This window comes from Columba livia, chromosome 1 (assembly GCF_036013475.1).
Source record: "Columba livia isolate bColLiv1 breed racing homer chromosome 1, bColLiv1.pat.W.v2, whole genome shotgun sequence".
NCBI lineage: Eukaryota > Metazoa > Chordata > Aves > Columbiformes > Columbidae > Columba > Columba livia.
The window spans coordinates 23,494,989-23,509,372 of NC_088602.1; the positions used below are offsets into that span (position 1 = coordinate 23,494,989).

Genomic DNA, 14,384 nt, shown 5'->3' on the forward strand with positions numbered 1-14,384 from the left:
GTCCCAGTTCAGTGAGCTCTTCCATGCAGATGGCTGAGCCTTACAGATTTCAGCTCCATCCCAGCAGTGCTGGAAACCCACCAGCCCTCACCAAAAACCTTGCTGGGGGAGAGCTGGAGGCTCCCTTGGAGGTTTGTGATGCAGCCAGCAGGATTCCAGGAGCCTGGATGGATCCAGTCTGGCATCTGTGAGCTCAGCTCATGCAAAACATGGCGTGGGGTTCCTGAGCCCCATTCCCACTGGACAGAAACCTTGGGCATAGGGCTTAGTGCTCCCTTCATCCTGCAGTTCTGGCAGGCTCTGTGCCCATGGGTCTCCTACATGTCACACTAGCAGCATGGGGCCAGGATCCCCACAGGTACATGGGACTCTCTCCTTCCCCAGCAGCACCTCACAGGACCCATCTGTGAGAACTGGGAGAGCTCTCTAAACCAGGGAATAAATTAAGTACAGAAAGTGAAAAACAAAAACAACAACGACTGAAAACAGGGCAGCAAGAAAACATGAACATTAGAAATCTGGAGAGTATTAGAGCTCATAGAGAGATCTTTAAAAAAAAAAAAAAAAGCACAAATAAAATTCACTTCAGACTGCTACTTAGGGACTCATCAACTGATTTCAGAGCGGTCTGTTTTGCAGATCCTGTGATTGTATCAAAATACCGCACTTCCCACAATATGTTTTCCATCTGATTGGTAGCAAATGCAAAAAAAACTCCTCATGCTCTGCCTCTTATTCTGATACACCCTCCACAGAGAGAAAATGAGAGGACAAGGAGACATAATTCTGAACATGATTTCACAGTAGTTTTGTCAACTGCACTTGCAGCAGTTTCAGACCCTAAGCAACTTGGTGTTACTCCTGACACATGAAAAAGGGATGATTGATGTCTCACTGGTGGGCTTACTAGGCAATCCAGCAGGATGTGCTGCCTGGTTTTAGGCAAAGCTACAGAGCTTTGTTCAGAGGTTGAATTGCTTCCTGTAGCTGTAGCTTAACTAGCATAACATCTTCCCTCTATAAAGATGATAATCAGATTCGTGTTTGTACCCTATATCTATGATTCCTCTGGCATACCCATTCTGGAGATTTGAGAACAAAGCTCACTCAAGAAAAATACAGCTGCAACCAGAAATGGAGATATAAAATACCTATTTATCCAAAATACTAGGAGTGATAATTTATCACAAGTATTTTTTAAAGGCTTGATTGAGATATGGGACACAATGATGGCATAAATTGTACAGCCCAATGCATCAGGCATCAGGCTTTCCCTTTGCATATGGATACTCTCCTCTTGCTTCTGAGCAGCACCCATCCAGATGGTGAGTAATAGCTTCTGACATTTATTCAGCGGAACCTAGAGGGGCTGAAGGTTCATTTGTTGCCGCTGTAACATATGGTGGGTCTCAGAAAACCCATGAGGCATTATACAGCCAGCCCTGGGGTAGGAGGCAGCAGATCCCTAATCACTGACGTTTGCTGCCCAGGAGTGAGCGAAGAGATGCAAAGGTACTGTCTTTGAAATGTCCGAGTGAATTCAGGCAACCAGGAAACATTTTTCCAGGCTGGGGTTGAGTAGGGTTATCAAATGCCAGATTCCTAGTCTTGCTAAAAACCTTGCCGCCAGAGCCGGTTGACTGCCTCTCAGCTGGGCAGGAAAAGGTTTGATTTGAGGCAGAACAGACAGGAACACTCAGAAAAGAGTTTAGGATTAGCAGAGTTTGGAGAGGCTGTAAGCAAGACTAAGCCTCTCTCTTTGCCCAATAGCCCAAGATTTCTGGCTCCCCCTTACACTCCTTCCAGAACTTTACCCACCAGGCCATGTCATTAGACACAGACTTTCCCCCATGTGCAGCTCTGCCCCACCTGCCTGACTCACTGAAGCAAGCAGCTGCCCCCTTTCTGCCCCAGAGCCCCTCTGAAAGCCCCCCTGCACCATCCTGTGTCTCTGCAGTGCTACAGAGGGGTGAGGGAAGAGATGCCACTGGCAGCAGCTTCTCTCTCTCAGCAGTGACAGGTGCCACCAGGACCATGCAGGCACATGGGGGAAAGAGCCTGGACTAACACACTGACCCCTCCAGGCTCAAGCTCAAACCTTGGACTGGTATGGGCTCTGTCATGAGGATTTTAGCTCTAAACACTGAGGTACAGTTCTGTGTCAGGTGTCAATCAGGGAAAAAGCAATGCCTGGGGCACCAACACCACTTCTGTACCGAAAGCATCCATCACCCCTACACGAAAGTGACCTACTCTGCTTAATCCATGTGATCCTGTGGTCATGGCAGTGCAGCACTGCGATGGGTGCTCACAGGTGCTGAGGAATTCCAATACTTGGAAGTTTTCATGACTTGGCCAGACAAAGCCATCACTGACTGGATGTGGTGTTGATGATGATGATCCTGATTTGATCTGAGGATGAACTAGGAACCTCCAGGACTCCATTCCAACCCCCTTTGGTGGTTGTCTGAGGTAACAAGAGTCTAAGTGTCCTCTGATGTTCACCTTTTCTCTTATAGTCACCCACATAGCCCAGGCTGAACCTCCTTCAGCAGCCAGGGGAATTCCAGTTAAACTTCATGGAAACATTCCTGATGACTTCAGAGTCAGAGTGACCCAAAATGCGCAACATACAATACGAAGCCAGAAAGACAGATAGATAAATAGATAGACAGATAGAAAGATAGATAGAAAAACAGTAATTTAAAAAGGAAATACCCATGTTATAGTGTCTGAATAGTTCAGTGAATGCTTAATAAATGTGATATTTTCCTTTTCATCAGCAGGGATCACATTAAGTTATCAAGAATCAACTTTAAGACAGTGCATGTTGCTGTATTCATTTGCTTGTTATACATCCAGATTTCAGTGAGCATGAGCTGTAAAAGAGGCTCCTTTCTCCCTCAACACATCCCCTTCAAATGGTGAAGCCTCTCTGCAACTAGCTAAATTGCTGGCTCCCCTAAGAGTGGGGGCGACGGTCCCCAGGAGAAGCAAGGCAAGGCTTTCATGGCAAGTTGTCCACTCTGCTGACAGGATGACCCCCAAAGGAGAGCTGCCCAAGACAGCCTGTGTTCCCTCTGTGCCCAGCAGCTTGTGTGCCCAGGCTTTTCAGGGCACACTCCCCTCTGCCCGCTGGTGCTCTGGCAGCCATTGGCTGTTCCCATTCCAGTGTTTCAGATTCACTGCCTCTTCAGTTCCTCAGCCAAGAGCAAGTGGACAGTTTGCTCTGACATGTCCACAAACGTGGCCCCTCTCCTCTTCAGACAACCCAGCAAGTGTGGCTTCCAAACCAAACACGGGCTGCGTTTATTTAAAGATGGCCCTTTGATTCCACCATCCATTCATCCATTTCAGATACAAAAATAACACATTGTTTTATCTGTGAGTATAAGAATGTTTTTTCAGAGGAAATAAAGAGAGCAGACAGTTTCCTTCCTGACTCATTCACAAACTGCATTTCCAATCGGCTAAACATGGCCATCAACATGAGATGTTGCTTCGCTCCCTTTGATCTGCAGCTCTGAGAGTACACAGAGGATGGAAGGAGGGCTTTGGTGCTCACAGTGGCAATCTAAATCTACAGTTCTCCAAAAGACAAGCAAGTGGCAAAGCCTAGGAAGAGCCCCATGTTTAAGCCCTGATCTTGTCCCTACAGGCTCAAGGATGGGGTAAGGGGCAGCTGTCCCCTAGGAGAGGGACAGACACTTCTTACCAGTGTAAGAATGAGTGAAATGAGTGAAAAAAAGTGCCTTTACACAGTATATAAGACAAAATCTCTGTCTTTCTCATCTAGTCTCAAAGCTATACCTTTTAATATGGTAGTCTTCATCTCCTGCATATTTTAGTGCTCCCATAGGAGTCATACAAGAACATTGCCAGTGGTCCTTCAGGACATGTAATCAGAGAAGAAGCCACCCTGGTGGCTCTCTTTTCTCTCCTCTGGATCATGTACTAGGAGATATGGCTTCCTAGAAGCCATCTGACAGACTGCTTGTGGTTGTAATAAATAGCCAAGCTACAACTTTAAAAATCAATACAATAATTAATTACATTTTCCAGAACTATCAATTAGTAGTATGCATTGGACAGCAAGCACTTGGGCACAAGTTATTCTTTTAGCTATTATAGAAGCCATACAACCCTTAGCATTATTCATCAGAAGATAGGTTTTAACTCCTTGATTATATAAGTTAGGCCAGCCCACATGTACCTATACTTGTCCCTCACCTTTTAAAGCAAAAGCATCGTTGTTTCATCAGCAATCACTATTAACTGAGACTGCTAACACACTCATGGCAGAAAATCAATATTGATTTACTAGCTGTGATTGTCTTCTGCTGTAGGGTAGTATCCAAATACTCAGTAATGTTCACGTGCATTTAGTAATTTTATGAGAACATCCACAAAGACATAATGACTGCCCGAGAGAACTGGTGGTAACCAAGTTGTTTTCTGTGAAAAGAAACTAAATGCATTTAGGACTATTTACTTAACACACGAGATCCATAAGACAGGTTATGTCAGATTCAATTTATACATGGCACTGACTTATATGGAGAATGTTAACCTGCTTATCTTGTCTCATAATATATGAACCAAATGGGTATTAAATGAAACTGAAAAATCACTGAACAAACTTTATTTTTATGCAATGTAAAATTCCTTGATAGAAGTTACTGCCACAGGCCTGAGTCAAGCTTGGCAGAAGGCAGAACAAAGCTGGACATTTAAATGAATAGCAAAATAGCTCAATAATGGTTACAGAAATAACTAGATCATACCTACTTGTTACAAGTACCTTTGAAAATGCATGTGTAGCTACTGCTAGGCTAAAATCTTCTAGTCTGACTGGGCTGTTCGCTTTACATTGAAAATGAACAAATGAAAATATCCCAAGCCTCTAATTTCAATGGAATTAACCTGAAATGGGAAAAGGAGCGGGTTATGAGAGTGTTCCTTACTCTGTTTTTTGTTTGTTTTGATGATACTAAATTTACATTTGTCTTCTACCCTGACCTGATCTTTGTTGGGTTGAAGCAATTCTTCTTTCTAGTTCAGTGTAAACATGCTCTGAGTTAGCATTTCCTGATGGGCTTCCTTTCCAACCTGGTACGCTTCCCTTGCTACGACTTCCTTCAAATTGCTGCCTTCAGAGATGATCACATGAGTCCCAGGTCATACCCTCGCCCTTCCAGCCTGAGTAGGAATATCACCCTAGCAAGGTTGCTCTTCCCATTTAATGTCATGCTTTACCTTGTACTGTGACATATGCTGCACTCTCCACGGACCCTTTTAAGTTGGTGGCTATGCACTGATAAAGTCCTTCATCCTCCTCTTTTACTCTTTCAATAAACAGCATTCGGCTTCCGGGCCCTAAAATTATTCCTGTGAAATGAAATATTTTGCAATGAGAGGGAGCCAGGATATAAACAAAAACAGGCCCTTGTGTAATAATATCTGCTTCGAGTTCTTCTCAGAAGAAATGAGCCGCAGACTGCACAGCACAATGTTATCTGCAGGAAAGCCAAATATACTTGGATGTTTTGGGAAGCTTTTGGAAATCAGTGTTTACAAAGCACTTTTGTGAGTGAAAAAGCTCTGCCTAAGGGAATACTCTTGGGAGCACTTGTTGTCATGTATATTGATTAGGACTGTGCCTAGACTTGCATCCAAGTGAGTTCTTCAGCATGTCTCCAACTTTTGGAAAATGGGGGGTCTGATCACTTACTGGATCAGGTCTGCACCAGAAGCAGCTCGAGCTTAGAGCACTTCCAAGACCCAGCTGTATGTGTCCACACTGGACTTACGGGCAGCAGACTCGCTCCAAATCTTTGCTTGTCCATGTGGCATGGGATGATGGGCCCCTTTGCAGAAAGACCCCAGCTCATGCAGAGAGGTCCCATGAGGTGCACCCTAAAATGTAGGAGTTACCTGAAGTCTTCAACATCTTGTTTATTCCAGCTAGGTAAACACAGAAGCCAGTCTGGACAATACTGCAGCAAGTAAGGAAGAGGCAGGGAGCAAATTTGGTCTCAGGACTGCCTTTAGGGCACCACAGAGTCATGAAATGTGCACTCAAGTGCACACTTGTGTGTTTGGTTCTGTCAGAACTACTGTCTTACCAAAACGTATTTCAGGCACCTACCTTGTTTCCCCAAAAATAAGACCTACCCCGAAAATAAGCCCTAGCATGATTTTTCAGGATTTTTGAGGATGCTCAAAATATAAGCCCTACTCCAAAAATAAGCAGTTCATTAAAAAAGTCTATTTAAATGTTGTCCAGGCAGCTATACATGTAAAAAAGTAATAAGTTTTGGAGCAAAAATTAATATAAGACCCTGTCTTATTTTCAGGGAAACAGGGTAACTAAAGTGCTCTGACCTACCCTCTAGAGACATCATCCTGGCTCTTAAACTTCGTTGTTGCATTACACTCAAGTTAGACACATAACATTCATGTTAGAAGACAGTGTTAGTAACGCACATTTCAACCATGTGGTCACTGTAAAGCTTCATGGAATCTGACTCTAGATTAAATTTAGTGCCTGTGCTGAAGGTCTGCACAGGCTTATAACTCATTTGGAGAAATTCTCAGTGTTTTTCCCAGTTGCTTTTATTCACGCTATAGTAATTTCCAATAATACAGGACAGAACCTTAAACACAAACCTTCTAAAACAGTGCTATTGAAGAACACATTTAGGGTTCAAGTTCATATAGACCAAATCACTTTGAACATTTCTTGCTGAGCCTGTAACACTAGTTCATTGTGTGCTTCTGATCCAAATGTGGATGAACTCCCATGAGAAAGGTTTTGCCTTTCCCCCATCATTCATCATCACCCGAAATCTCCAAGGAACACTTCCATGACTACAGTGCCATCAAAGCTGGACATGTAGCATTAGCTGGATATCTGAAGGCACATTCTGGACATAGCAGTAAATATCTCCCAAAGTTTTCTTGTAGCCTCAGCATGCCACCTGGGAAGCTGTTCCTTTCTGCTGCACAAGACCTGGATTCCCCAAGACATTGGCAGATGCATTTTGGTTTTGGAGACTCCAGGTAGGGAATTAGTCTGGTGGCTAGGCTGTGAACCTGAACCAGACTTTGCATGCCTGACCACAGACTCATCCTGGTACTCCTACACACATCACACAAGCTTGGTTTTCTCCTGCCTAGCTGTATGCTGGCCAAGACACCTGATCCTTAGGCTCCCTCTATAGTAAATGGAGAGAACGATTTTTTTTTTCTGAAGATGACTCTTCTAAGATGTAAATTGAGACGTATATTTTTCCCCACTGACTCCATAGAGGCCCCTTGTGCCTGCACCTCCAGGTTGGCTGGGGTTTTGGAGTGAGACAGAATAATGTGGAACACCTGTGTGCCTGCCTGCCTGCCTGCCATCCAGGCAATATTCCTTCCTTACATCTCAGTACCGATGCCAGTGACCCTGCAAATGGCTACCTAAGGCAGATGGGCAAACAAAAAAGCTCTAAAAGGTAAGTGAGTACACAGAGCTCTCACCTGATTCTTGCTGTATTTCCTCATGGTTTTTAAACCAGGATATCTGGGGCTCTGGGATGCCACGAACCTGGCACTCCAACATGGCAGAGTTACTGGTGTTCACTGTCTGATCCATAAGGTGCCGAAGCAGGGCTGGTGCCTCTTGAGCTACAAGACAAAACGACACCTCCATTTTACATTCTTGTAACTGTGGGGGTTTAATTATCATCCCTACCAGTATGTTACTGATGTTAGAGATCGCTATGGCTGTACTACCAAGTTAATTGCTCACAGATTTTATTTACTGTTCCAGTTTGCTTAAGAGAGTTTGGTATGTACAGAGTACTCCTGTTACTCAGTGACAGCAGGTTATGATGACTGATGAAGACCCAATGATGATTTTATTTAAAAGATTTCTTCAGTTCCTTTACAAACCACATTTATTTACTGAAAGCAATGAGTTTATGTGAAAGCTTTGAGATTTTCACCATCAGGAGAAACAAACCATGACACCACAGTTTTTAACAATTAGCAGGACAGAGTGAGTGTCTTTGCATCACTGAGAGCACCATGCAGCTCTGTACACCACAATACTCACAAAATTTATAATTTACTTACTTTAATGTGTATGCTTACAAATCATATTCAGTAAACTCACATCACTTAAACCGAGGAACCATAAGCACAAATGCATTGTGTTACATGTTCCAAAGTCTTAATAAACTCTTCTACTTTTGCATTTCACATATTTGGCTGAACACAACAAGGTCTGGCCAAGCCACACCACAGCCCGCCTGCCAAAACTGCGTTGGTAAGAAACACGCCTGTGTCCTCCAGCAGCCCACAGCTGCTGGAAACCCTGATGGCAGGAGCTGAAGCAGAGTGCTAGCAGGCCACACAGCATAGCAACATTGCTCCTGTTTTATCTACTGAAATTCATACAAATGCAATGTAATAAAACATTTCCATGACAGTCAGTGATAATGACTATTGAAAGCGTATCTCATCTGTTCTGCTTATGCTCAAGGGCCTCCCAGCCGAGCAGAAGGGCATTTCGAAAACACTCAATAAACATCATGTTAAAGTCATGCCTGAAAGAAGAAGCAAAACAGCAAATCTTTCTCATTTCAACCTTTTGCCACACCTTCCCCCATTTCATACAGAGCCGCAGGCTGTTCTACATAAGATCAACATATTTGCAATGTTTATGCACATTGAATGGCAACATCTTTCTGTCACATTTGTGACTCTCGCATCGTCTTTTTTGTTATTTTGGTCCCTTAAAAGCAATGTTGAAGAATCCAGGGAGCTCCTGAGAAATCTCACAGATGCAGATTTCCTTGAATTCCCCAGCCTTCTAAGAACCGATTATTTGCAAACGTTCCCTTCCAGGACACCGCCAAGATCAGCAATTACTAACATAGTAAGACACACAATACAAAATACAAAATGAAATGAAATTAAACAAAACAAAGCAGAAACAAACTCTTTGCAACTACTTTCTTTTAGACTGCAATAAATATGAATACACCAAGTTCAAGTATTATGTTAGCTATATTTCTGACATTCTGTGTTTGCAAGATTATACTCTATCTTTTCAGAAAAACTGGCTATCAGACTTTTCCATCTTCACAATCATTCTGTTACCAGCTGTAAATAAAAACTCTTCAGATAAATGATGCACCTATGTACCACCAACTTAAGCGGTGTGTATGAACCCCATAGTACTAAAAGCATTTTCAAAGTAGGCTATCATTGCTGTTTGCCCTTTGAAATTAATTCCAGCATAGTCATGACCCTGCAATGACCAGTTTGGGCTTTTCTGAGCTGCAAGTCTGTAATTTCTACAGGCAATGCTATTTTTTGTTTACAGTGCAATAGGCTATTCATTCTCTCTTCCCAAACAGTAACGCTCATAAGAGAGGCTGTAAAGTAAATTCTTCATCAAATACCTACACAATGACATGATCAAGAAGACTACTGCCTTCTTATTGATACCTTGATTTAATTTTTGCACAGTTCTCATTTTTCAAAACACTGTCTATGAACAGGCATCGTTTGATGCATGTGCAGATATACACACTGAGAAGAGCTCAACAGTTCACATTTATCAGTGGTCCCTGATTGACACCCCAGCCCAGACATCCAAAATGAAGGCAGACAAGATGACACAACAAAGGCAAATCACACATTCTGTGAGTTATTTGTGATTAATTTTAATTTGTTTATAACCATACACTAAAGATGGGTTTTCATATGAAGAAAAACTTTTTTGCTTAAAACTTACGTCACCATTCACACACTTTCAATAATTTCTCTGCTGCAATCAGCTGACTTTTCAAGGACTTGGTCAACCTGAGGATTATTCTCTTTTGCAAACCACTCATTTTCTGCCATTCACTTTCACAGTGAAGCCAAGGGGACAGTTTCCCATGCCCCATTCTGCTCACCTAGAAGCTGAGGGTCTGCCCTAGCTGCCAGGCTGCTCAGCTCCCAGAGCAGCCCCCAGGCTCATCCCCAGCCCTTATGCCTGCCCAAAAATGCTGCCTTGCTGGGCCAAACTCTGCTCTCAGTGCCCCTGAGGAACTTCATTGTAGGGAGAGTTTGGCCCAGGAGAGCAACAGAAGGGTCACAAGGGGAAGAATGGGACATCGGTGTCAGAGCACTCAGCTGACTCAGGGCAGTTAAGAGGGAAAATTTCCATTTCCAAATGCAAACAATGGCAAATGAGGGGAAAACGTTACAATTTGTTCATTTTGGTTTGACTTTTGCATTCCATCCATTCTTGCCTTTTGTTATGATTGTGTTGTCTGTTCACTTATTTTTATTAATCAGTACAAAAATATAAATACAAGCTTTAATTTTAATACTTAAAAAAACCAAAAGAAATATAATTCACATCTTTCTCCCTACATAGTATATTACACAACAGAAGGCAGAGAAACTCCCCAAACCGATGAGATTCTTGAGTCATCTGAGGACATGAAAAGTGACATCAGTAGTTTTTATCTGGCCACCAAGAACTCCTTTCCTCAAATACTTCCAGTGAGGTTTCTCTGTGTCTCCCAACACAGGCAGCCGCATCAGGATTTTACGACATCCTCGCACAGCATGGCTCTCCGAGCTCTAGTCGAGACCAGGTTGGTAGGACATCCACACAACAGTAATATACATTATCACAGTTCACAATTTCATAGAGGAACAGTCTAATTGCCAAACCTCTTTTTTTTTTGACCCAAACTTATATTGCCTGGCAACTGGCTGCTACAAGTCATCACGCTCCGGCTCCCAAGGCCATGGAAAATTCATAATGGCCCGTCATCACCGCCCACCTTGCCATCAAATGTCTTCTCACGAAACAGCCTTGTAAAAAAGGGGATTATGTATTTTAATTCTTTTGAAGACTTGCAAATGCTGAAAAGTGCACTTGCCCCATTTTTAAGCAACCACCAATGATTTTGCTTGCTTTGTAGGCATATTTTAGGAAAAAAAAAAAGAGACCCAAGTCCCTTTGCAAGAACACATTGTTTCTGGAAGCCATCACACTAATAATGAACAAAAGAGCTACTGTATATAAGCAGGCTATAGGTGACATTTCAAGATATAAATTATTATTCTTTTCTTTATTCTGACAACTTCCAGGTTATCAATTGTTTTCTAAGCATTTTAGGCCCCATGCAACTGGCATTATGGGGAAATGCTATTGTTTACCCTTTCACACTTGACAAAAGAAATTCCCACGTGAAAGACAAGTTTAGCCGTGGGACACAGCCTTGATACCTAAAGGAGGAAATAGTCTGGTGAGTTCCCAAGCACAAGAAACTGTCATGTTGTCACCCTCTATTTTAAAAGCACAGCCACTTTGTTCCTTTGCTGTAGCTATTTTGGTCACTACGGTCTGTTTTGTTATGGCTTATGTAAATGCTATATAAATGATCGATCATAAATGTAACCAAAAATAATAAAAGCTATGTATTGTAAAAAAATAAAGTTATCAGATCTATTAAAAATAGCAACTTCTTCCTTGTACAGAATTTATAATACACAGAAACATCTCATACCAAAATCATGACAAAGGAAAAAAAGGGGAAATGTTCATGAGGAAGTTTTAGCTTGCCCTTTTTTCTCCTTCAGCAGTTTGGCTGGTTCTTAATCCCCATAATAAATCCAATTGTCATTTGCATACCAAAAGCAATGAATATTTTTAATGGCTTCAATTTTGAATTTGTATTTTTGAAAACATATTAAACAACTCACTGTGCTGGCTGCAGCCTTGTCAGTCATGTTAGTGTAATATTTCTCACTTAATAAAATAATTACAACATTACAAATTCCTGTATTTTCAGGCCAGGAGCAATACTCAAACTTTCATCAGTAGCTTTTTACATTAGTGCAGAACCACCTTTAAAAATTGACCAACACAGTAACTGGAAGTCTACCTGGATTTATTTGGAGAAACATGGTTCACGTCTACCAGTTTTAAAATTATCATTATTATAAATGATATGATAGGTCTGTGCATTATATCAACATTTTTATCTCTTCCCTGCATACTTCCTTTAGAGGATACTTTTTAAGATTAATGTACTTTAGTGTAGAAAATAATTTCAAATAAATAAGCATTAGAACTTGCTCAGCAGGTAATATTTATAAAAGTCCATCGAGATCAGATTAAAATAAAAAATATATAGTCCAGTCAATCTCAAACTGAATAGTGCTCATTCTGCACATTAAAGTTAACTTATTAAATGTCCATTGTTGACTGAAAACAGCAGTTTCTAAAGTTAATCAGTTTATTCAGCTTTGACAGTTTTGACGAGGCCGATATCAAAGTGGAAGAACAGATTGATCCAAAGTTTTCCTTATCGCTCAGTAGGAGACAGCAAGCCAAAACATAACAACATGCAAAACGTAGCATGGGGGATCTTCCAAACCCCAGCTTCCACGTGCCTTGTCAAAGCAGAAAACACTCGTCTGAACTCAACTGGAAGCTCCTGCGTTACGATTTTGTTTGCTATTCCTCCTACGTCCAACCCATGGGGGAATATGCACCACCTCAGGGTCTGAAAGGTAGCAACAGTAATAAAAAATCAAGATGATATGAGACACCTGTTACTGTTTAACGAGTCCTTTAATGTTTTACATTGCTCTGTGTTGTACAATCATTCCTTGTGCTTTTATATTTGAGGATCCGAGAGTAAACAGCCTTTTTGTTGCAGTGCTCACCTCTGATTGTAACGTCTTTCTTTTGAAGCACTTCTTTCCCCGTGTATATGTTCCTTGCTCGGCAGGCATAGGTGCCCGAGTGTGCCAGGGAAACGTTCCTGATGGTCAGAGTGAGGGTGATGGAGTATTCCTTCGAGAGAGACCTTTTTGCTTTCGTTTGATTGTTGACTGTCCTTGGTAAAATCCAAGCAATGTCTTTGTACAGGAACTTGTTGGCCGAACAGGACATTATCAAATTCTCTCCTTCAATGGGCATCTTTTCCAAACTAATATGGAATCCACTTGGTACATCTGTCAAAAATCAAGAACACCTTTTACTTTATATGAAACGAATGAGCCCAAATTAACACAGCATATATTCTCCCCTTTATCAGGAAGCCTTTGAACTAATCAATGTCATTGCCTTCCTGCTGAAGTCTCTAATCTTTCCTTTCATATGCTAGGCTCCAGCTATTCTTATAATTTGTCTTGGAGCTAGGAGACACTTGGGCTCAGACATCAGTTGGTGTAAACTGAAGTCACTCTTGGAAGTAATGAGTTTGCATAAATGTTATGCCAAGTTAAGACAGGCTGGGGCAAGGTACCAAAAGCAGAATTATTTAAAGACAACACTGTGGGACTATGAAAATGGACGAAAATTCTGATCTCAGCTCCAGCTTGTGAACTGCATGAGAGAAAATGAATCTCAAGAGGACAGTAGAAAAATACTGCAGCTCATCATGCTTGGTTATATTATTTTCTTGGTATTCCCGAGTTTCCAGAAAAATCATGTCTATTTCTTGAAAATGCTTCACATTCTGAGAAATTACTGAATCTGTGATTACATGCCTGATATTTCCCTTGGAACAGAGATATTTATCCTCCATGAATTTGAGGTGTGTCAGCCACCCAAGAGGAAAGTAGAAACAGTACCCACTGGCCTGGGTGTCCAGCTCTGTGCAGGCAGTGCTAGGATGAAGATATCTCTATTCAGACTGCTTGGCATTACACATAGAAGAATAATATTTCCACTTGAGAGAAATCAAGGATCATCGCAGCAACCATTTACTAAGGGTAAATGTGACTGAAGTTTTCACAAGGATTTTTCATAGTTAGTTCAGGCAGGAATAATTTAGCTGACAATGTAAAAAGTCATACTTGGAAAAGTGTTTGGTGCTGTTACTGCAGCTTCCCTCACCTGGGGAGCACCGCAGACCTGCGGCAGCACTGGCTGCCTCCCAGCCACTGCTGCCTGGGGCTCATCCCTCCAGCCAGGCAGTTACACCACTGACCTCAGTGAAAGTTCCTGAGAGAAAGCACTTCCAAGTTTTACTCCTAGAATGCAACGGCTCTTCGTTTATTTGTAGCCAATATTCTGATAAAGTCATTTCCTTCTTCTTGGTCAAGTGACATCGACTTTGGCCATTTTCAATTGTTCTTTCACTGCTAATTGCTACAGCACTTGGCTGTGAACTTGACTGAAAATCATAAGAATGGTTTCATCTTTCATAAGGGACAATTATACCTTTTTTTCTTGTCTCTTAGAGTATGAACAGCTCAATGCTAACTTCCATTCAGTTCCATGCTTACGAATGTTGTTTTGGGTTTAATATCACAGCAGCAGGGATAAATTAAGTCAATAATATTCCACACCTTCTTTCAGTAGCCTCTTTCAC

General features: G+C 41.9%; 1 protein-coding gene across 3 annotated transcripts in view; it reads right to left on the bottom strand.

Annotated features, from left to right (window-relative positions):
• Positions 1-14,384, bottom strand: part of FLT1 (fms related receptor tyrosine kinase 1) — a 116,993-nt gene that overhangs the window by 29,600 nt on the left and 73,009 nt on the right. For 2 of the 3 annotated variants that reach the window (XM_005501425.3, XM_005501426.4), the window contains exons 13-15: positions 12,730-13,020; positions 7,525-7,671; positions 5,257-5,388 (exon numbers count right to left, since the gene is read on the bottom strand). In XM_005501425.3, coding sequence (XP_005501482.1) covers positions 5,257-5,388; positions 7,525-7,671; positions 12,730-13,020 — 570 coding nt within the window. The remainder of the gene's footprint in view (positions 1-5,256; positions 5,389-7,524; positions 7,672-12,729; positions 13,021-14,384) is intronic. The other variant, XM_065050821.1, reaches the window with a different exon arrangement.